A 23,970-nucleotide genomic window follows, 5' to 3' on the forward strand; every position below is an offset into this window, starting at 1 on the left:
CTTTCCTGCACTCTACTGACGAGATCCAAAGACATTGAAACAGTGCTGTCTGGAGTTGGGAATCTTTTCCTTCTGTTTATATATACCATATATACAAAAATGTGCTGAAAAACCTCACTACGGTATATAAACGAGTTAATAAAAGAATAAACTTATATACACACCTTCTGCCACCCCAATACTTCTGTCCCCACAGCTTCTATTCTTTCTTCTTTCTGCTGTAACAGCCGGCAAAGACGAGTCAATGCCTAGTGTGCAATGGCCGGCAGAGTGCATGGAAGCATCTCTGCCGGCCGATGCACACTATGCATTGACTCGCCGGTGACCGCCAGAAGATGATCATGTAAGTTTATTTTTTTCATGTGCTGGGCAAACTGAGGGCTGGCTACTAAAGGGGGCTGGCTGTATGCTACAGTCTCATTGAGACTCGTAGGCTTGCCATGTACAATGATTTCTAATAGCCAGCAGATAGCAGGCTATTAGAAATCATAGTAAAATAGCTATGTACTGCAATACAGTAGTATTGCAGTATATAGTATTAGCAATCGTACCCTACAGGGTTAAATTACCCTGGAGGATCTAAAATAATGGTAAACCCTAAGGGGTTAATCTAGTGGGTACATTGTGTCCGTTCCCCCCTTATTAATTGTATTGGTGTTCATTCTTGAAAGTCATGCTTGATGTTAAGGGGGCTGCCTTACAAAGTAGCCAAAAGGTGCAAGGTTTTTCTTATCCCATCCTGGAAAATATATTTACATATCTCATAGAATCTCCTAGCAAATCATCAATGGTTATAAAGAGGCCAAAAACTCCATAAGGAAAGATTTTACTTCCCGACCCTAAAATCATGTTGTCAATTTGGAGCTTGTTTGCCTCATGCACAAAAATATGACACCAGTAGATTTATGAGGGATGAAATAAAGATGAACAATTATCTGCAGTAATGCTATCTAAATATAGTAAACTATTCTTCTTGTTTCTGTTCTGATCTCTGGGTCTTCAAGGGAAGAAAATGTGATATGATGATGGATGTGAAAATTACACTAACCACAATCAAGTACAAAAAAGGGTCTTAAACATTAAAAAATACATATACTATAATAACTTGGAGTGATTACTATGGTAACACTCACAGGTTATAATTTGGTTGATTTTCTCAAACCCTTGTGTGGATTAATTCACTATGTTTTTCAGGTATGTGACACACTTTACAATGTTGGTTCTGGAAGCATTTCCAGAGAAGAATGGGATTACAAGAGACTAAAAGTTAGATGCCTTTTTTCTTTGACCCCTAATTGTAAAACCAGGCAACTTAAATAATTTTCACCTATATGTTTCACTTTACATCCATTATCTACTGTACTCTCTACTGCTCTCAGTTTGATCAATAGTATCACATAAAACTATGTTATACACAGCAGACCACAGACATGTGTCACATGCATGCGGTCAGGAACGAGCACCATGAGAGAAATTTATCAAGTTTTGTGTACAAACCAGCACATGGTTCCTGCATGGGCGGGAATTGCAACTTTTTTCCCATTATATCACTTCCGCTGCTGGTGCACTAGCTATAGCCTGCACCCAGGAGTGAACCAAGCCTTTCTGCTGCCCGAGGCGAGCCATAGAGAGATGCCCCCCCCCCATATATGTAATATATCAGGGAGTGTCAGGACCAGATCCATGATATTGGTTTGGTGTGAAAATAAAACCATGCAAAATAGATACAGAGTACCGCCATGTAGTACAAAATGCATACAGTGTGCCGCCATGTAGTAATAAATACATGCAGAGTACCGCCATGTAGTCTAAAATGCATACAGCGTGCTGCCATGTAGTATAAAATACATACAGCGCACCGCCATTTAGTATAAAATGCATACAGCATACCGCCATGTAGTATAAAATGCATAAAATGCCACCATGTAGTATAAAATGCATAAAATGCCGCCATGTAGTATAAAATGCATATAGCGTACCGCCATGTAGTATAAAATAGATACAGCGTGCCACCATGTAGTATAAAATAGATACAACGCACCGCCATGTAATATAAAATGCATACAACGAGCCGCCATGTAGTATAAAATGTACAGCGTACCGCCATGTAGTATAAAATGCATACAGCGTACTGCTACGTAGTATAAAATGCATACAGCATACCGCCACATAGAATATAATGCACACAGCATACCGCCATGTAGTATAAAATGCATACAGCGTACCACCATGTAGTACATGTAGTATATAATTTTCAATTATTTCAGGGCTTCTACACCACTGACCAATACTGCATATACATACAGAATATACATCTACACACATACTGAGTATACATACAGGAAATACAAATATACAAACAGTATATACAGCATATATACACACTCCACATACACTCACCGGCCACTTTATTAGGTACACCTGTCCAACTGCTCGTTAACACTTAATTTCTAATCAGCCAATCACATGGCGTCAACTCAGTGCATTTAGGCATGTAGACATGGTCAAGACAATCTCCTGCAGTTCAAACCGAGCATCAGTATGGGGAAGAAAGGTTATTTGAGTGCCTTTGAACGTGGCATGGTTGTTGGTGCCAGAAGGGCTGGTCTGAGTATTTCAGAAACTGATGATCTACTGGGATTTTCACGCACAACCATCTCTAGGGTTTACAGAGAATGGTCCGAAAAAGAAAAAACATCCAGTGAGCGGCAGTTCTGTGGATGGAAATGCCTTGTTGATGCCAGAGGTCAGAGGAGAATGGGCAGACTGGTTCGAGCTGATAGAAAGGCAACAGTGACTCAAATCGCCACCCGTTACAACCAAGGTAGGCAGAAGAGCATCTCTGAACGCACAGTACGTCGAACTTTGAGGCAGATGGGCTACAGCAGCAGAAAACCACACCGGGTGCACTCCTTTCAGCTAAGAACAGGAAAATGAGGCTACAATTTGCATAAGCTCATCGAAATTGGACAGTAGAAGATTGGTAAAACGTTGCCTGGTCTGATGAGTCTCGATTTCTGCTGCGACATTCGGATGGCAGGGTCAGAATTTGGCGTCAACAACATGAAAGCATGGATCCATCCTGCCTTGTATCAACGGTTCAGGCTGGTGGTGGTGGTGTCATGGTGTGGGGAATATTTTCTTGGCACTCTTTGGGCCCCTTGGTACCAATTGAGCATCGTTGCAACGCCACAGCCTACCTGAGTATTGTTGCTGACCATGTCCATCCCTTTATGACCACAATGTACCCAACATCTGATGGCTACTTTCAGCAGGATAATGCGCCATGTCATAAAGCTGGAATCATCTCAGACTGGTTTCTTGAACATGACAATGAGTTCACTGTACTCAAATGGCCTCCACAGTCACCCGATCTCAATCCAATAGAGCATCTTTGGGATGTGGTGGAATGGGAGATTCGCATCATGGATGTGCAGCCGACAAATCTGCGGCAACTGTGTGATGCCATCATGTCAATATGGACCAAAATCTCTGAGGAATGCTTCCAGCACCTTGTTGAATCTATGCCACGAAGAATTGAGGCAGTTCTGAAGGCAAAAGGGGGTCCAACCCGTTACTAGCATGGTGTACCTAATAAAGTGGCAGGTGAGTGTATATACAGCAAATATACATATATATATATATATATATAAATATATATATATATACACACACACACCATATACAGAATATACATATATATAAACATACACATACATACATATATATACATCTATAAACATATACATATACCTTACATTACTTTTTTTCTTCTTTCATGCTCCTGGCAGGTTCGGCCTTGCCCTCCTGCAGAGAGGGGGGGGGAGTATGCAGGGACTGGGGGAACCCGGAGCGTACAGGCGGCTGGCCAGGGAGCCTAGATTGTGAGCACCACGGGGACAAGGTCCGATTTGTCATGCTTTGTGCAGCTCTGTGTAATCTGTGTGCGCTATATAAATAAAGAATTATTATTATATCCCGTCAGTAACAGTGTAATGTAAGCAAGAATTACTTCATTTTTCTACATTTTCTTTAACCCCTTACCGACATGTGACGTAATAGTACATCACATGTCGGGTCCCGGTACATGGAGAGGGCTCGCGGGTGTTTTACCGCTGATCGCCGCCGGCAAAGGTGCCGGCGGCTTCAAAAAGACGGCGGTGCGCGGGCGCCGGCATCTTTCCGTGGATCGTCGCTCCCCGTGACGTCATCGGGGAGCGACGATCCGTCGCCATGGTAGCTTCGGGTCGCACGAAGACCCGAAGCTACTTCGGGTTTTACCCATTCATTACAATGTGCTGTCAGCACTTTGTAATGTATGAGTAGTAAAATCCCCATATACTGCCATACTGTAGTATGGCAGTATATGATAAGATCGTACAGACACCCTAGGGTTAAAGTACCCTAGGGAGTCTGAAAAATAGTAAAAATAAAAAAAAAGTTAAAATAAAAAAATTATAATAAAAAACCCTAAAAATTCAAATCACCCCCCTTTCCCTAGAATCAATATAAATATAAATAAACAGTAAAAATCATAAACACATTAGGTATTGCCGCGTCCGAAAATGCCCGATCTATCAAAATATGATAACGGTCTTTCACTGCGTTTAACCCTGTAACAGAAAATCGTGCCCAAAGTCGAAAATGGCACTTTTTTGCCATTTAAAAAAATTTTTTAAATTCTATAAAATGTGATCAAAAGGTTGTACAGTCCTAAAAATGATAACATTGTAAACGTCATCAAAATCCACAAAAAACGACACCACCCACAGCTCCGTACACCAAAGTATGAAAAAGTTATTAGCGCCAGAATATAGAAAAATCCCCCAAAAAAATTTTGTACAGGAGGTTTTAATTTTTTTAAATGTATGAAAACATTATAAAACCTATACAAATTTGGTATCTCCGTAATCGTACCAACCCAAAAAATAAAGTAGACATGTCATTTGCGGTGCACAATAAAATCCATAAAATCCAAGCCCACAAGAATACGGCACAAATGCGTTTTTTTACCAATTTCACTGCATTTGGAATTTTTTTCCCGCTTCCTGATACACGGCACGGAATATTTAATACCACCATTTTGAAGTGTAATTTGTTACGCAGAAAATAAGCCATCACACAGCTCTGTACATGGAAAAATAAAAAAGTTACAGATTTTTGAATGTGGGGAGTGAAAAATGAAAACGCAAAATCGAAAAAGGGCCGCGACGGGAAGGGGTTAATATTCGGCTCTGATAAACATAACCATCACTGTTAGACCATGTTCCCACATTGAGGTTTTCTGATGCAGTTTTGTAGCAGGTCCGGATCCAAATGGTTGAGAACATATAATGGAGATACTCCTTGTCAGCTTCTTTATATAAATACATTTCTTCAATTACATTTTATTAAAAAAAAATGTCCCTGTGGGAAAATAATAAATATTATAAATAAATAATAAACGTCACCAAATTGTCCCAAAGAAACAAGATAGTTGGCCTTGGTTACAGCATAAAGGTATCCAGCACACAGCCCCCCCCCCCTTAGTATATAGGTATCCAGCAAACTGCCCACACCAGTTTATAGATATCTGGCACAATGCCCCCCCAGTATATATGTATCTAGCACACTGCACCCCCTCCCCAGTATATAGGTAGATAGCACACTGCATAACCCAGTATATTGGTAGCCCAGAATACTACCTCCAGTATATGGTTATCCAGTACACTGCTCCCCCCAGTGTATAGGTATCCAGCACACTGCAGCCCCCTCCCCCTAGTATGTAGGTAGCCAGCACACTGCAACCCCCCAGTATATAGGTAGTCAGCACACTGCAGTGACCCACAGTATCATTTCCTAGCTGTGCTCCAGGGAATGCAACTTTTTATGGCTTGTACGCAAGAAAACTGGCATACAACCAATGATAAATACCCCCTGCTGGAATTTATTTAGAGGGGCTGGTACAGCACAATATTCCATTTTTTAATTTGAAATTTTTTTTAAAAAGTGTCATTATCTTTTTACTTCAATAATGTGAATTTTTTATTTTGTTCTATCATATAACAGTAATCTACCTTTAAATTTATCATTTATCATTTTATTTACAGCTGTAACTTTACCACTTTACCATTAATGTAGCTGTTGTTATTTTGGAGTGCCAATAATTTGTACAACTCTTTCTTAGGGGAAAACAAAACAAAATAAAGATTATGAGGACAGGATCCTGGTTTGTCCCATCTGGCAGGATCCACTCTTTCTTTCAGTTTTGTATGCTTTTTTTTTTTTTTTTTTTACAAAGAAGGCTTTGAAAATTATGCAAATGAACCTGATGGGCTCCAGGCTCAATTGACAGCTATGGAGCCTGGAGACCCTCGGGTTACTGTGCATATTTGTTAAAGCCTTTTTTTTGTAAAAAAAAAAAAAGGGCATAAGAAGCTAAAAGAAGAGCGGATGCTGCCAGAGGGGGCACACACCAGTATGTCAGTGTAAACTTTGTTTACAATCCTTCATCCTGGTAAGTTTCCTTTAAATTGTTGCTATAATCAGCATAAATAACATATGTTATGTTCTGTTTATATTTAAATGTCAGCATGATTACAACAATACCAAACTTATACAGGAATTTTGTTCTTTTACCATTTTTAATAAAAATTATTTCTTTTAGTGTTGCCATGTTCTGAAAAACTTTTGAACATAGAATGTGTTTGCTTTATTTTCTTACCAACTTTTTAAAAATTATGTCATTCTCTTGTCCAGGGAGCAGTGGGAAGGGAGGTTGATGCTGAAAATGTCCAGTTCCTCACCATTGTGAGCCCACAAAATATAATGCCCCCCCTTTTCCCTCCTTTTCTTAGCTTTTTTTTCTACCATCAAAATCTAGCATAATAAGCTAGGAACATATACTCCAGGCACAGTGACTGTGGTAATCTTCTTTGTTATCCATGGCCAACTTTCTTCTAAAATCAACTTTTATAATAATGCTAATGAGCCAGAAGGGCTCTAGAGCCCCTCCATGCTTTGGCTTCACAGCTGTTACACTGTGCAGGAGCACATGTACCCATCCCATCTGCTCTCTCAACACTACCCCTCTCCATCTACCTGCTGTAATCTCACAGGAGCAGAGGAAGTTTCAGCAAAGAGTTTGGTGGGGTGAGGGCTCCTGCAAAGTATAACAACCTGTAACGCCCCCAGAACCCTTCTGGTTTATTAGCATAATTTTAAAAGTAAGGGCTCTTTCACATTGGCGCTGTTTTTCAAACATGTCTTATTTTTTTTCACGGAAGCAGATCAAAGATGGCAATAGAAGTCTATGGGGCCACAAAAAAAATGATGAAACATCCTTTTTTTTCACTGATGAGGATGAAAACCAGGTATGATGTTAAAGCAATGTTAAACCTTAATTTTTTTTTGTGGACATGGAGGCAAACCGGTAGAAAAGCGGAGACATAACAGGGACAAAACGCAAAGTGATGCGTAACTGAAGCTGAGCACCAACACCAATGTGAAAGTGCACTTAAAGGGCTATTCCAGGAATCAGCATACCGTATATACTCGAGTATAAGCCGACCCGAGTATAAGCCGAGACCACTAATTTTACCACCAAAAACTACTGACTCGAGTATAAGCCGAGGGTGGGAAATGCATTGGTCAAACCCCCCCCCAGTAGTATACAGCCTGCCAGCCCCCAGTATTATACAGCCTGCCAGCCCCCAGTATTATACAGCCTGCCAGCCCCCAGTAGTATACAGCCTGCCAGCCCCCAGAAGAATACAGCCTGCCAGCCCCCGTGTAGTATACAGCAGCCCCCATGTAGTAAACAGCAAGCCCTTAGTAGTATACAGCAGCCCCTAGTAGTATACAGCAGCCCCTTGTAGTATACAGCAGCCCCCATGTAGTATACAGCAGCCCCCATGTAGTATACAGCAGCCCCCATGTAGTATACAGCAAGCCCCCTCGTAGAATACAGCAGCCCCCATGTAGTATACAGCAAACCCCTAGTAGTATACAGCAGCCCCTAGTAGTATACAGCAGACCCTAGTAGTATACAGCAGCCCCCAGTAGTATACAGCAGCCCCTAGTAGTATACAGCAGCCCCTAGTAGTATACAGCAGCCCCTAGTAGTATACAGCCAGCCTGCCCCCACGGCCCTTAAAAAAATAAACTTAAATACTCACCCTCCGATGACAGCGCGGCTCCCCGATGTCGGCGTGGCTTACCGATGTCCCCGATGTCAGTGCGTCCTGTCATCTTTCTTCTCCGCGGCTCCACTTCTTTCTTCCGGCATGGACATGGCCATGTTTTCTTCTAGCATGTGCATACTATGACGCGGCCGCTGCTGACGTCATAGTATGCGCGGCCATGAAGAAAACATGGCCGCGTCTATGACAGAAGAAAGAAGAGAGAAGAGGAGCCGCGGAGAAGAAAGAAGACGGGACGCGCTGACATCGGGGACATCGGGGAGCCGCGCTGACATCGGAGGGTGAGTATTTAAGTTTATTTTTTTAAGTGGGTAATTTTTTTTTTTTTTGTAATAGACTCGTGTATAAGCCGAGGGGACGTTTTTCAGCACATTTTTTGTGCTGAAAAACTCGGCTTATACACAAGTATATACGGTAATTCATATACAAATGGGTCCTTAAAATATAAGCTAATATGTAATTAATTGTTACTTAAAATTTTATTCCCCTTAGCAGAAAATGCTGGTGACAAAGACTGTAATGAAAAATTAATATGCTACTGGCCCTTTCATCAGTCCGTTGATTTCCTCCGTGTGGAGAAGACACAGGACAGAAAATGGCTGCTTGTCACATGTCCACATCACATGTTCTGCACCTGCCTGGGCAGGTCATGTGATCACCACTATGTTTGGCTATAGCTGGTTGGTTGCAGTGCATCCAGTATGGCCAGTGTTCTGGTGATGGCAGTTACACATCATTACTATGTAACAGAGCAGGAAAACCTGTTATATCATCACTGGGAGCAGAGCATAAGAGGTAGGAGGAGTTACTGGGAACTAAAGGATCATGGAACTTGTAGTTTCCAGTGGTGATAACTCTGAATACTTTAGAGAGGCCATAAAATTTTGTGAATCATAAAATCAAACTATGTAAGCTCCATTTTGTGATTAATGACATTGTGTTTTGTTACATTCATTTATTTATAGCATCATGGGTTTTTGTATCAGACATTCATATTCCCGGAATAACTCTTTAACTTTAGTGGCTGGAGGCCATGGATAACAAAAATAACAAATATAATTATTAATAATATAATTAAGATTTAGTAACCTGCACTTATCCTTTATACACAGATTACAAATTATCTCATCACTGGGAATGTAAGAGTTTGATACATCTAGAGCAAAACGATGGAATTGACCCGGTACCTCCAGAGAAAACATTCATCCTCCATCTGCAGAAGGTAATGTTTCCGCTTCATGATTTGTCACTCTGTTACCAGATACTTTAGCTATTTTAAGCTATGCTTTCCCAGTATTATTTTTAGAAAATCCTATAAATGATTTATTATTCAGGTACAGAAAGGCAGAATATAGTGTATCTCTATATCGTTCTAAGTTCTCTGTCTCAACAGCACATTGATTAAACACACACACCACTAATACCAATTTTCCAGCACCCTCGCCTAGCAACACCATCTGTTCCCATGACCATGAGCAAAGTATTCTTATATACACTAAGACAGTGCCCTGTAGATCTAGAGTTATATTATAAAGAAGATATATTCCATGATGTAAGAGGACCTGTGCTGAGTACATATGCGGGATGACTTATTTTTACGAATCCACCCATCAAAAAGATATATCCTCAGGGATATAGATGGAAATTAGCATTTGGTAGTAATGGTGGACTGATAAAAAAAAATAATGACATCTCACTATCTATATTTTCCCTCTGTTCCCTTAGTCTAATGATAGATTGACACTTGCTAGTTCATTTAGAGCCCCTTCCAATACTGCAAAACAAGGTAACACCTCAAGAGAAAACACCATCATTGTAGCCACTACTGATAATAGGTGATGTTACAGCTTATCTATACCCTTTCCCTGTTTAGAAAACTAACCCTATACCTTAATGATTCGGCTTAATGGTGTCTATGGATATAATGCTACTGAAAAGCATATCACTAAAATTGAAAAGAAATGTGTGATACAGTTTTTTACTTAAAGGACATCTATCACCAGGATGAAAGAATGTATCCAAATGAGCCTGGAGCCCCTCAGGCTCATTTGCATACAGTCCTTCAGATGCCCTTGAAATGTTTTTTGTAAAAGCATATATAAAAATATAAAATATATAAAATTTTCAACCAGTGCTAGGGAGAGAACCAGTAGCACAGGCTGTACACATTCAGAATGACTGGTATATGTGGGGCAGTGTTTGTAGATATTGTATACAGTCAGGCAGAAACATAAAGTGACCTGAAATGAATGGTTGAAATTTACACCAGAAAATTTTAATGCAAAAATTGTGGGGGCAACTTTTTAAACACCATTTGCACCAAAGTGGCCCCTGGACAGTTATGTGGAGTAAATTATGATAAAAATCTGTGGCAGCTACAAGAGCCCAGATTGCCTCATCATAGATTGAGTGATTCTTGTGGTGGCACAGGGCATATCAAGGCTGGTTGAGAAAATGGCTGTCTTTATAAATTTTACCCATTCATAATGAGATAACTGTATTTCCAGTCACATAAAAAATCACATAAATCAGCTGAAGGTTAGCCCTCCAGATTTTCTACCGTCCATAAACTACTACTACGAGGGTGGCGCACAATCCCTGCAGAACATATTCCTAAGTTGCTACAACAGTTTGCCACTGTCATCTGTTGATTTCCAAATGCACACTTTTAGACACAACTACATAAGCAGCAGGTCTGCTACAGGACAGGACTGGGTCAAGGTTGCATACATTACAACTCTATTTTAAAGTGAAATATGTTTTATTAAGTGGGAGATAAGAGACAGCAGATAATATTGCAGAGTATGGTCTTTATCATTCTGTAGTCCATTACACATATGTTTATGCCGGAGAGGTTGAAGGATCTTGATTAATGTAATATTCCAGTTGCCATGGCTATTGTCATATTAACACACCTTTGAACAAGATATTTCATGCGTAGGAGGCTGAGCGTGGGCAGCAGCTGCTTTGAGAACTAGGAGGTTCTGATTACTACATGTCTAGATGCCAGATTTTAAATAAGCAGAACACAAAGATATTTTTCCACGTTGATGCTCATGGAACCATTCCATCCAAATTTGGACAAGCTTTGATTTAGCAGAACAATTAACATTTAGCGCACATGTATAACATGTTCCCTAGGGAGAAAAGTGTCTGCTATGGCAATATGTGATAAAAAGGTATAATCACAGTCCTGATTTGTGGTGACATGTGTAGTATGGCTGTAAAAAAAAACAATTCCTAGCAGGGCTGGGATGTAAGTTAGACAAGCAGCTGTCAAAGTGAAAAGTAACTATAGGGGAGAACGATGAAGAACCTCATCCTCCTGACCACTCCTTGGTTTGTACACACACTGCTCCCTCAGTTTCATTTTGTTCCCCATTTATGAAAAGAAACTAGATTTAGGGGATGGGCCTGGATATGTACTGACTTAAGCAGGGGGGCACGTTTGGCACTGCAGAATCTGAGTCCCTGTCGGTGCAGTGTGTTATTGACAGTAACCTTTGCTACGATGGTCCCAGCTTTCTGTACTAAGTGATTTTTACTCCACAGGGTGAGATCTTGCATGGAGCACTTAATTTGAGGGAGAATATCTGTGGACTTATATGTCTTCCATTTTCTAATTATTGCTCCCACACCAAACTGCTTGCCTATTTCAGATTCAGTCTTCTCAACTTGGTGCGGGTCTACAATTTTGTTTCTGGAGTCCTATAACAGCTCTTTGGTCTTCACCATAGTGGAGTTTGGAGTGTGACTGTCTGAGATTGTGGACAGATGTCCTTTATACTGCTAAGAAGTTCAAACAAGTATTACTACTGTAGGTAATGAGTGGAGGACAGAGGAAGCTCCTAGAGAAGAAATTACAGGTCTGTGAGGGCCATAAATCTTGCTTGTTTGTAAGTGATCAAATACTTATTTTCCACCATAATTTGCAAATAAATTCTTTAAAAATCAAACTATGGGATTTTCTGGATTTGTTTTTGTTTACTGACTTTACATCCAGGAGCCGTTCAGATGCTCCAATGACAGATGGCAGGTAGTAATGGGAGAGCAGTATATTCACAATTCAGTAATGTTGCAGCATATTGCATGAGTGATTATGGTAGGATCAATCAGACAACCTAGGGTTAAAGTACCCTAGGGGGGTTGAAAAAAAAAATAAAAGTTAAAAAAAAATTAAATAAAAAAAACCTAGACCTGATATAAATATAAATAAACAGTAAAAATCATTAACATGGTATTGCCACATCCTAAAATGTCCAATCTATCAAAATATAATAACGGTTATACCCAGCATTTAACCCCATAATGTTGAAAATGTTACTTTTTTGCCATTTTGCTAAATATAAAAAAATTCTATAGAGGTGATCAAAAGGCTGTACAGCCCTGATTAGGGCAGCATTTTAAACATCATCAAAAGTCACAAAAAAATCACACCACACACAGCTGTGCACACTGAAGTATGAAAAAGTTATTAGCGCCAGAAGATGGAAAAATGAAGAGTTTTATTTTTGTAAATAAAACATTTTTGTAAATGAAAACATTATAAAACCTATATAAATTTGGTATCATAAAAACCCAAAGAATAAAGGAGACATGTCATTTAGGGTGCACAGTGAAAGCCATAAAACCAAGCCCACAAGAAAATGGTGCAAATGCATTTTTTCACTAATTTGAAAAATGACAAGAAGGAAAAAGGACCTGGTCATTAAGGGTTTAAATATAACATTTAGGGATTGCATATTATGATAGACAGCAACATATCTGGAACTGGCCTATCTGGTCAAGTTGCTGATATTACTGCAAATAGTATTGTTTGAAATATAAAAGGCAGCTTAGGATTTTAAAGAATTTTATCATTGAAGACATTAAGACAGAATGGGACTCCCAGCACATAAGAACCTTAACCTTATAACTCAAACTCCATGCTGTATATCTAATTTTTGTGGAACATGTAAATATGAACAGAAGCAGGACTATCACATACATTTGCATAACAAGTCTTGGGACAGACTGGCACAACAGGCACAAGGATATATCGTGGATGGCCATTCAGGGGGACCTGCCTGAGCAACACTCCCTTCTGCTCCAGGTCCCTTCTGCAACTGGTCTGGGCCCTTCGCTCAGGGCCTGTTGGACGCCCTGGAACACAAACTCAGATACTCTGTGCTCAGGAACACCATGAAATACTACACTGTTCTTTATGGACTGTTCCAAGTTACTCAAGCCATTGAGACCATCCAAGACACCTATAATCCAAAGGGAAATCAATGGACGTTATACCGGCGCTGGATGGAAACGATGGATAGTTTATGACCATAGTAAGATTCCCCAGTCTATAGACTATAGTAGACATGAAATTTACTGGATGTACAAGTTGAGTACACTGTCTCCAAAACGGTCTCAATGAACTGAATGAGACTATTCTATAGACTACAGTTATAAGAAATTAGTAATTTTTTTAAATGTCTAGACAAATAGATTACTGAAGCTTATTTTATCTCAAAATAGGTATAATTTTAATTTATTCTTTATAGCTTTTTGTCAGTTTTATAATAAGGCAAGCCATATATTTTCAATTTATGTACCTTCTATTGATTTCATTTCTAAAAAATCTTACAGCTCCAACTATTTGGCTTCCCTAGGTGTAATCTGCTACTTTGGCAGATGCATTGTAGTTGCATTTATCTGAAAATCAGTTTCCGTAGTTGTTGTAAGCTGTCACATTTGCCCGCAAGTTCCTTAATGTTTTCATAGAGACATCTTAGTTAAGAATTTATTTACTAATTGTCACCATGCATTTTAACCCCTTAACCCCTTCACGCTCCGTGACGGATATATCCGCCACGGAGCTGTGAAGGTTGTATGAAGAAGGCTCACGGGCTGAGCCTTCTTCATACAGAGATGGGCTTTGCTGCATATCGCAGCAAAGACCCATCGCTATCACCCGCGGTCGGTGCTTGCACCGATCGCGGGTGTTAACCTCTTCTTTGCCGCCGGCAAAGTCGCCGGCGGCACTTTAAATTTGGCGGCGCGTGGGCGCCGCCATCTTACCTCCGATCGCCGCTCCCCCGAACGTCATCGGGGGGCGGCGATCGGTTGCCATGGTAGCCTCGGGTCTTCGTTTGACCCGAGGATACATGGCTTCTGCACATGCATTACAATGAGCCTGTGGCTCATTGTAATGTATAGTGTGCAGAAATGCCATATACTGCGATACAGTAGTATTGCAGTATATGGCAGGAGCGATCAGACCATCTAGGGTTAATGTACCCTAGAGGGTCTAAGAAACAGTGGAAAAAAAGAGAAAAAAAAAAGTTTAAAAAATGTAAAAAAATAATAAAATATTAAAAGTTCAAATCACCCCCCTTTCCCTAGAACTGATATAAAATATAATAAATAGTAAAAATCACAGACACATTAGGTATCGCCGCGTCCCAAAATGCCCGATCTATCAAAATATAAAAACGGTTATGGGCGGCGGTGACCTCCGGAACGGCAAATGGCGCCCAAATGTCCAAAATGCGACTTTTACACCTTTTTAGATGACATAAAAAATGTAATAAAAAATGATCCAAATGTCGCACAGTCCTCAAAATGGTAGCAATGAGAACGTCGGCTCATTTCGCAAAAAATGACCCCTCACACATCTCCGTGCGCCAAAGTATGAAAAAGTTATTAGCGTCAGAAGATGGCAAAAAATTTTTTTTCTTTTTTGTACACATTCGTTTAATTTTTGAAAATTTATTAAAACGCAATAAAACCTATATAAATGTGGTATCACCGCGATCGTACCGAACCAAAGAATAAAGTAGGCATGTTATTTGGAGCGCAGAGTGAAAGTCGTAAAAACTGAGCCCACAAGAACATGACGCACATGCAGTTTTTTTCAATTTTTCCACATTTGGAATTTTTTTGCGGCTTCCCACTACATGGCATGGAATAATAAATAACATCATGGGAAAGTAAAATTTGTTACGCACAAAATAAGCCCTCACACAGCTCTGTACACGGAAAAATGAAAAAGTTATGGATTTTTGAAGATGGAGAGCGAGAAATCAGCGAAAATACCCTGCGTCCTTAAGGGGTTAAGGACGCAGCCATTTTACAGCTTAAGGCTCAGTCCCATTTTTTGGATTCTGACCTGCGTCTCTTTATATGGTTATAACTTTTGAACACTTTTACTTATCAAAGCGATTTTGAGACAGTTTTTTCCCCACATGTTGTACTTCATTTTAGTGGTAAATTTTGGCTGATAAGTTTTGGCTGATAAGTTTTGCGTTTATTTACAAAAAAAGGAAATAAATGATGAATTTTTAGAAAAATTTGCCATTTTCGAAATTCAAAATCACAGCGTTTTCAGGCAGATCGATTTACCACCTAAATAACTTGCCGAATAACATTTCCAATTTGTCTACTTTACATTTTCATAATTTTTGAAATGTTTGGATAATTTATTTTGACGTCACATGACCTACAAATCGAAAAGCGATTTGCCGTATTTTCAGAATTGACTATTTTGGGGATAAATACTGTTTGAAATTACATTTTACATATTTAGCATCAAAAACCCCCTATATAACCAAACCATTTTCAAATCTACACCCCACAAACTATCATTTACAAAGATTGTTAACCCCTTGAGATCTTCATAGTAATTGAATCAAAATGGCAGTGAAATTTAGAATGGTCAAATTTTGTTGGTTATACGTTCATTTAGCCCTAAAATTTACACATTTCCAAAAGATAAAAAGAGAAGACTCACCATAAAATTTGTTCTACAATTTCTCCTGAGTGCAGCAACCCCCCACATGTGGACATTACTTGTGTTATGGGGGCACAGCGAGGCGCAGAAGGGAAGGAGGGACCTGCAGCTGCCAGGATTTTAGTTTTCTCGTTGCCCCCTTTTGAAGGCTATAAAATTTTCGCTTTTCCGTTATTTGGGTCATGTGATGGCATTTTTTTTGCGCGATGAGATGCTTTTTGCAGTGTTACCATTTTGGGGTTGGTATCACCTATTGTTGAAAATTTAAGAACTTTTTTTGAGGTCATGAGTAGAAAAGCATCAATTCTGTACTGGATTTTTTACTTTTTTTTTTCCGTGTTCACCGTATATCCTAATAATCCTGTTATCTTTATTCTATGGGTCGATACGATTACGGGGATATCATACTTTAATATTTTTTCTTATGTTTTACTAAATTTGCCAAATAAAACCCTAATGTGGGGAAAAATCTATCATTTTTGCATCGCCGTCTTCCAAGTGGCATAACATTGTTACGTTTTTGGCTACAGAGCTGGTTGATGGCTTGTTTTTTGCAGGACATGTTGTTCTTTGCAACAGTATCATTCTGGAGTACATATGTTTTGTTGATCACTTTTTATTGCATTTTTAGTGGGATATAATATGTAAAAATCATAATTTTGGGCAGGTTTTTAACATTTTTTTTTACGGCGTTCATCATATGGGTTCAATAGTTATTTAGTTTTATTCTATGGATTGTTACGGTTGCGGTGATACTATATATGTGGGGTTTGTGTTATGATTTAGACTTTTTTGAGCGTTATATGTCTCTTTATATGTTTTGGGGCTTATGGGCATTTTTAGTGATTTATAAAGTTATTTTTTATTGAAAAACATTTTTTTTTTTACATTTTTTACTTGATCCACCATGGGATATGAACAAGCAATCATTTTATTGCTTGTTCATGATAATACTCTGCAATACTAATGTATTGCAGGGTATTAGCAGTGCCAGCCTATGCAGATGCATAGGCTGACACTTTGCCTTTAAGATGACGTCACAGACGTCACTCCCGATCGGACCCCAGAGGTGCCATAGCAGCGATCAGCCCCCCCGAAAACGGCACGGGGGGCCGATTGTGGGGTAAAGACCCCCGGAAGGCATGTTAAATGCCCGTGATCGGAGCCCACTCAGACCGCGGGTGTTAGCCGGGGATGTCAACGGTAGATTACCGTTGAAATCCCGCGGCTAACGATGCCGGTTCGGCTGCTATGCAGCGCTGAATAGGCATCGTCTCTGCGCAGTAGCTGTACTGCGCTGAGCGCTATTCCCGGGACTCAGCGCAGTACAGCTACGGCGCAGAGCGCTAAGGGGTTAATGTGATGTAGTGTTTAAGATTATGTAGATAGAAACTTTTTGTTTGTTTTGTCACATATATATTTATGTGTGGAAGTGACCTACAAAAAGTAACGTTCTAACTTTCTTGTGATTTGGTATCGGATACCAAACAATAAATCAATTAAAAAATCCTTATGTTCAAGAAATCTTACTATCGTCATCAACTATCCATTGCTTTCATCCAGTCCCGTCCATTGATTTCCCTTTGGGTTATAAGTGCATGATTGAGACCAGATTCCCCCAAGGAGAAGGAACAGTCCCACTGATGTGTAGGCAGGATGACTACTACGTGAGAGGCTTTATTTAGAGTTGTTCACAGCTGCACAAGCCCTTCAGGTTTGCAGTTTTGATTATACCTATATTCAAATATTCAATATACAATGGTATCTATGGCATCTATGCCCAACTTGATGGATGCTCTGCTGTGAGCCGGGTCCCTAGCCTCACATAAGTTATGAATATCGTGCAAACCAGCCTCTTGGGTGTCTGTTTTTCAAAAAAGCTTTGGCCTGTGAACTAACCACTCTCTCCCCTTTCTCCCCACACCTTTTCCTAAATTCGCTTGGTGCCGTCGCCATAATTGAAATGTCACATGTTTTTCACTTCAAAGAGACCAATTTCCCTTTAGGTGACCAATTTTAATTTAATATTTTATCACATATGGCTTGTGAAAGGAGGGGGTAGAAAACAGAAATGCAAAAATCTGTCTTGTACGTCTTGAAAGGGTTAATTGATTTAGCAAGTATAATATTTCTATAAAAGCAGACGTTCAGGCAGTGTGTAGTATTCATTTGTGTAACACAATGCTAAAGGGAACGATATCACCCATCGGCTTAGAGAAGCAAGCGTTGTGGCATCAGAGGAAGTGTGAGCAGATGGGGAGGGGGCCAGTGCTCCTGCACAGTTTAATAGCTTCTGAAGCTTTTAAACTGTACTGTGATTAATTGTGATCAATTGATCCTTCCATACTTTTAAAATAATGCTAATGAGCAAGAAGGGCTTTGCGGGCATTACCAAAGCCCCTATGTGCCGCTTCAGTGCTTATATGTGAATCAAACTTATATAAACTACTGAAATTATTCAAAATGCTGAAAAAGGCATTTTCAAAATCAGCGTAGCATAGAACTTTTCACCAGCTACAAAGGACATTCCTGGTGATAGGATCACTTTAAGATCAAAATGGAAAAGGCAACGAAATAAAGTATCTCGGGACAAACAACTTATATTGTCAGACATGGCAGTGAAGGTTTAATTTTTTTGTTTGCTTTGTATTTATACATAAAACCATAGGCTTTAAACAGGTTGTACTTTCTTTTTCTCATGACTGTCTATTTCATTAGATAATTAGATAAAAGCTAATGAAGTATCTTAGATAATGCAATGAAATTTAGATTTAAAGAAATGAGCAGTAAATAGAGGCACCATCATTTTATCTTCAGTTTGACAGAATGTAATCAATGACCCCAATAAAGAACTTTCAGTCTATGAACTCTTCTCATCTATCACAATCATTCACCCTTTCCACGCCTCACTAGATCTTCCTTGAGACTATGTAGTCGACAATCCTACTATGTAAAATTGAAAGCAGTGGCAGTAGAAGGCCTATATTAAGTGAGGGATGGCCAGTTTGATTGAAAGTGAAGGCTGTAAAAGCATTAGGATGGTGGTTCTTATTGTCATTTTAAACCTCATTAATAACAGGATAAGCGTTACGAGATATGAATGATACAACAGTAGCCAGGGGCGGACTGGGAATTTAAAGTGGCCCTGGAACAAAACTGTAAAAGTGGCCCCATTCTGTGGGTGGGGACAAAACAAGTAGGCAAGTAGGCATGTCATGCAATGTGGATGGAGTTTCTAAACTACACACAAACTGTTAATAGATGGTCTAAATTAACATGTACAGCGCAGTGAAAGACTCATACTGCCTCCCTTATACAGGAATAAAGCTTCTTTTCTTTTAAGAACACAACTTAATACTGAATTAATATATATACAAAAAACTACTACATTACCTTCTCGGATAAATAAGGCTATAACTACTATAAAACTGCTCCTCAGGTACAGGAATATAGTTATTATAATACTGCCCCCTATTTACAGGAAGATAGCTACTATAATACTGCCCCCTATGTACAAGAATATAACTACTATAATACTGCCCCCTATGTACAAGAATATAACTACTATAATAGTGCCCCCTATGTACAAGAATATAACTACTATAATACTGACCCCTATGTACAAGAATATAACTACTATAATACTGCCCCCTATCTACAGGAATAGAACTACTACACTACTGCCCCCTATGTACAAGAATAGAACTAGTATAATACTGCCCTCCTATGTACAAGAATATAACTGCTATAATACTGCCCCCTATGTACAAGAATAGAACTAGTATAATGGCAAGAGGCTTAAAAAGCAAAAAGGAAAGCGGGGAATCCAGCATCCGTACACAGAGAATCCAAGGTAGACGACTGTTTAAAAAGTAATTCCGAAATTTTTATTCTTCAAAGTTAAAAAGTGCTTGCTTTCTTGTGCCCATGTCAATGCACTTTTTAACTTTGAAGAATAAAAATTTTGGAATTACTTTTTTAACAGTCGTCTACCTTGGATTCTCTGTGTATGGATGCTGGATTCCCCGCTTTCCTTTTTGCTTTTTAAGCCTCTTGCCATTATCATGCATCACTGCGAATTTCCGGACCAGTGATAGGGGATACACCGTGCACCTGGCCTGGATTAATACTTTGAAAAGACTGCAGTCGTCAAGGGGTGAGCTGTTACCTGACTTTTTCTCTTTTTAACCTTTAGAACTAGTATAATACTGTCCCCTATGTACAAGAATAAAACTGCTATAATACTGCCCCCTATGTACAAGAATATAACTACTATAATACTGCCCCCTATGTACAAGAATATAACTACTATAATACTGCCACCTATGTACAAGAATATAACTACTATAATACTGCCCCATATGTACAAGAATATAACTACTATAATACTGCCCCCTATGTACAAGAATATAACTACTATAATACTGTCCCCTATGTACAAGAATAAAATACTATAATACTGCCCCCTATGTACAAGAATAGAACTAGTATAATACTGTCCCCTATGTACAAGAATAAAATACTATAATACTGCCCCCTATGTACAAGAATAGAACTAGTATAATACTGCCCCTTATGTACAAGAATATAACTACTATAATACTGCCCCCTATCTACAGGAATATAACTACTATAATACTGCCCCCTATGTACGAGAATAGAACTAGTATAATACTGCCCTCCTATGTACAAGAATATAACTGCTATAATACTGCCCCCTATGTACAAGAATATAACTACTATAATACTGCCCTTTATGTACAGGAATATATCTACTATAATACTTTCCCCTATGTACAAGAATAAAAGTGCTATAATACTGCCCCCTATGTACAAGAATAGAACTTGTATAATACTGCCCCCTATGTACAAGAATATAACTGATATAATACTGCCGCCTATGTACAAGAATATAACTAGTATAATACTGCCCCCTATGTACAAGAATAGAACTTGTATAATACTGCCCCCTATGTACAAGAATATAACTGATATAATACTGCCGCCTATGTACAAGAATATAACTAGCATAATACTGTCCCCTATGTACAAGAATAAAACTGCTATAATACTGCCCCCTATGTAAAAGAATTTAACTGCTATAATACTGCCCCCTATGTACAAGAATAGAACTAGTATAATACTGCCCCCTATGTACAAGAATAAAAGTGCTATAATACTGCCCCCTATGTACAAGAATAGAACTAGTATAATACTGCCCCCTATGTACAAGAATATAACTACTATAATACTGCCGCCTATGTACAAGAATAGAACTAGTATAATACTGCCTCCTATGTACAATAATATAACTAGCTTTTAATTGATTATTAGGCTGTACTTTATAGGATGCAATTTTTTTCATGTATTGTTTTAACATTTAACTAACACAGATCTGTGGGTGAGAATATTATCATCTGTATTGCTAGCTGCCTCTCCGGATGTACTACATAGCAACATCGCTGCTGGGTTTTGCAAGAGGAAGTTAAGAAAGGTGCAGAACGATTACTTCTTGTACAAGAACAAGGTTTATGTATGAGTACTGCACTGTTTATGAAAAGCAGCAGAAAGTATAAAACATCCTCAATGGTTGGAAATGTCTTCCATTCTGTACTTTATGAATAATCTTGTATTGTAATCCTTGATATGACATAATGAAAAGGTGTTTTTACCTAGCACTTAATCTGCGTGTTTCCTATCTATGTTAATTTGTAGGATTCTGTACATTTTATTACCAGTTTTAACTTGTAGAGTCTATGCACACCCAATGTATATACTGCTTTCATAGCCTTACCATCTTTTAACTATATTTGAAACAAAATCCTAACCGTGAGATACCAGCTAAGTCTAGGAGATGAAGATTTAACATACTACTTTTCCCTATAAGAATTGGAAAGCTATAATAGCAACTTGAATGCTAACTCTCCATATAAAATGGCAACTAGAAATATTAAAAATCATGACACCTGATTTTGAGAATGCAATGTTTTTCAATTGTACCATATTATTACAGATGATAAAAACCTGCAGTGCTGGGTGTATATCACAGAGAAATGAAGCTGTGGTAAAAATCTTCAATTATGTATAACTAAAATCCCCTCTGAAAGTTTAAGGGAATTCCTGTGTAAACTACAGAACAGAGGTCGGATTGAACCAGAAAATCCCTCTAGTAATGTCACATACAAGGACATTTATGAGATCGCAGCATAGAGAAGGGACATAAGGGAAGTGGTGTAACAGAAATAAAAACTGCATTAGAAAAGGAGGAGGGAGGGGGAAAAGGAAGGAGAGGCTGAGAACTACAGAGCTGTATCTCTACTGACTGATAGCTCAGCAGCAGATAGTGGCAGCCGGCCGGGCACATACCTCAGCAATGGCAGCAATAGTGCCAATCCTGCACTAGCCTCAATGCTGCCTTGTGTGTGAGAGGGAACAGAGAGGTGACACCGCGAGGGCATGTGGAGCACACAATCTCTGCACACTCCCTGCTTCTTCCATCTCTGAGGCGCTCATGACAGTCAGTGGAAGTATGAGCAGTGGGTACTGCAGCCTGGAGGAGGATATTGAAGATTATTTCTTTACTGCCAGAGAAAACCTATCCAGGAAGACGGTGAAGGTAATGATACATCAGTGGAATGCTCTTGCTGTATGCTTGTGTGTACTGGGCGCAATATGCTGCTGACTAAAAGCAATTCATGGCTATGATTTATGTCATGAAGCCTGAAATGGCCGGAAGGAAAGGGTTAAAGAGCCTGATATTTTACATGAGGTCATGTCACTTCTTTAGAAGGAAGTTTGTGGTACATGGCCTATACAAGGCTGTGCTCACATCTCATCTATGGCCTATATTACATATTTATACAGGTCATTTGATGCTATGGAAACCTCTGCATAGACTCTTTCTACCTTATGTATCATACATATGCTCGGAAAAAATGAACCCAGCGTAACAATGGAATAAAATATATGATACGTAATGCGCCATAGCACTTATTTTCCGTAGGAAATGATGTATTAAATCGCTTACATCCTTCTGTACTAATATAAAGTTTATTGGATACTTTTATAGTAACTTTATGCTAACCAAATCTAAAAAATACCACAGAGTTTCCAACAGTAACCAATAAGACTTCACATTTTTCAGAGACCCTGATTGGTTGCTATGATAACTTTCTTCACTTTTCTCAAAGCCTTAAAAATGAAATTAGATTTTACATCAGTGTACCTCTTAGTTTATCGCCCTACTTCGTCTGTAAATATATAAAATACTGCCCTTCCACATCGGCAAACTGAGCAGTATTTGGAAACAAATGTTCCTAGAAAAAGTTAATTTCCAATCATTGCTTGCTGGATGACTACACGTACATGTAGTGGTGGGGAGTGAAGGGTTCATTCATCCATATACAGACTGAAAATGTTGGCAGCACACTGCCCTGTTTACACAGACTGGCATCTTTTTTGCTGATGTAATGACCCAATAAACAAGATTGTTCCTCATATTTGGCCTGATAATTCCTCCTCACACAGTGGGACTTGTAGGAAGTTGCAACTCTTCTGCGCCTGCAATGTTACAGCAAACAAGTAAAAAGATGCAGCTGTACTATGAGGGTGTTCAGATTAATGCAATTTAGTGCTTGAATTCAATTTAGTGCTTTGCCAGTCACAAAATTTCACACAAGTGCAAAGATTTTAAAAATAATAAACCTCCTATACTCACCACCATATCCAGATTACAGCATTATTTTTCCATGTACAGAGCTGTGTGAGGACTTGTTTTTTTGAACTTTCCAGTCACAGTATTTAATTCTCCATGCCATGTACCGGGAAGTGCGTAAAAATTCAAAATATGTTGGTGGAAGTTGGTGAAACAAAGCATTTGCACCATTTTCTTGTGGACTCTGTATTTACGCCTTTCACTTTTCATTCCAAATGACATCTCTCCTTTGTTTCTTGGGTTGCTATGATCACGGGAATACCAAATTTATTATAATTATTTACTTGTATTTTAAAAGATTTTAAAAAATT

General features: G+C 39.0%; 1 protein-coding gene across 3 annotated transcripts in view; it reads left to right on the top strand.

The window, feature by feature from the left end:
* RASSF5 (Ras association domain family member 5) overlaps nt 1–23,970 on the top strand; it is a 76,358-nt gene that overhangs the window by 15,775 nt on the left and 36,613 nt on the right. Inside the window, exons 1-2 of one of the 3 annotated variants that reach the window (XM_072137431.1) lie at nt 8,867–8,975; nt 9,293–9,402. In XM_072137431.1, the coding sequence (XP_071993532.1) occupies nt 8,882–8,975; nt 9,293–9,402 (204 nt within the window). In that variant the 5' untranslated portion in view covers nt 8,867–8,881. Of the gene's footprint in view, nt 1–8,866; nt 8,976–9,292; nt 9,403–22,221; nt 22,562–23,970 lie in introns of those variants that run through there. The other 2 variants (XM_072137430.1, XM_072137432.1) reach the window with 2 other exon arrangements.

The sequence above is a fragment of the Engystomops pustulosus genome, chromosome 2 (genome assembly GCF_040894005.1).
Source record: "Engystomops pustulosus chromosome 2, aEngPut4.maternal, whole genome shotgun sequence".
NCBI lineage: Eukaryota > Metazoa > Chordata > Amphibia > Anura > Leptodactylidae > Engystomops > Engystomops pustulosus.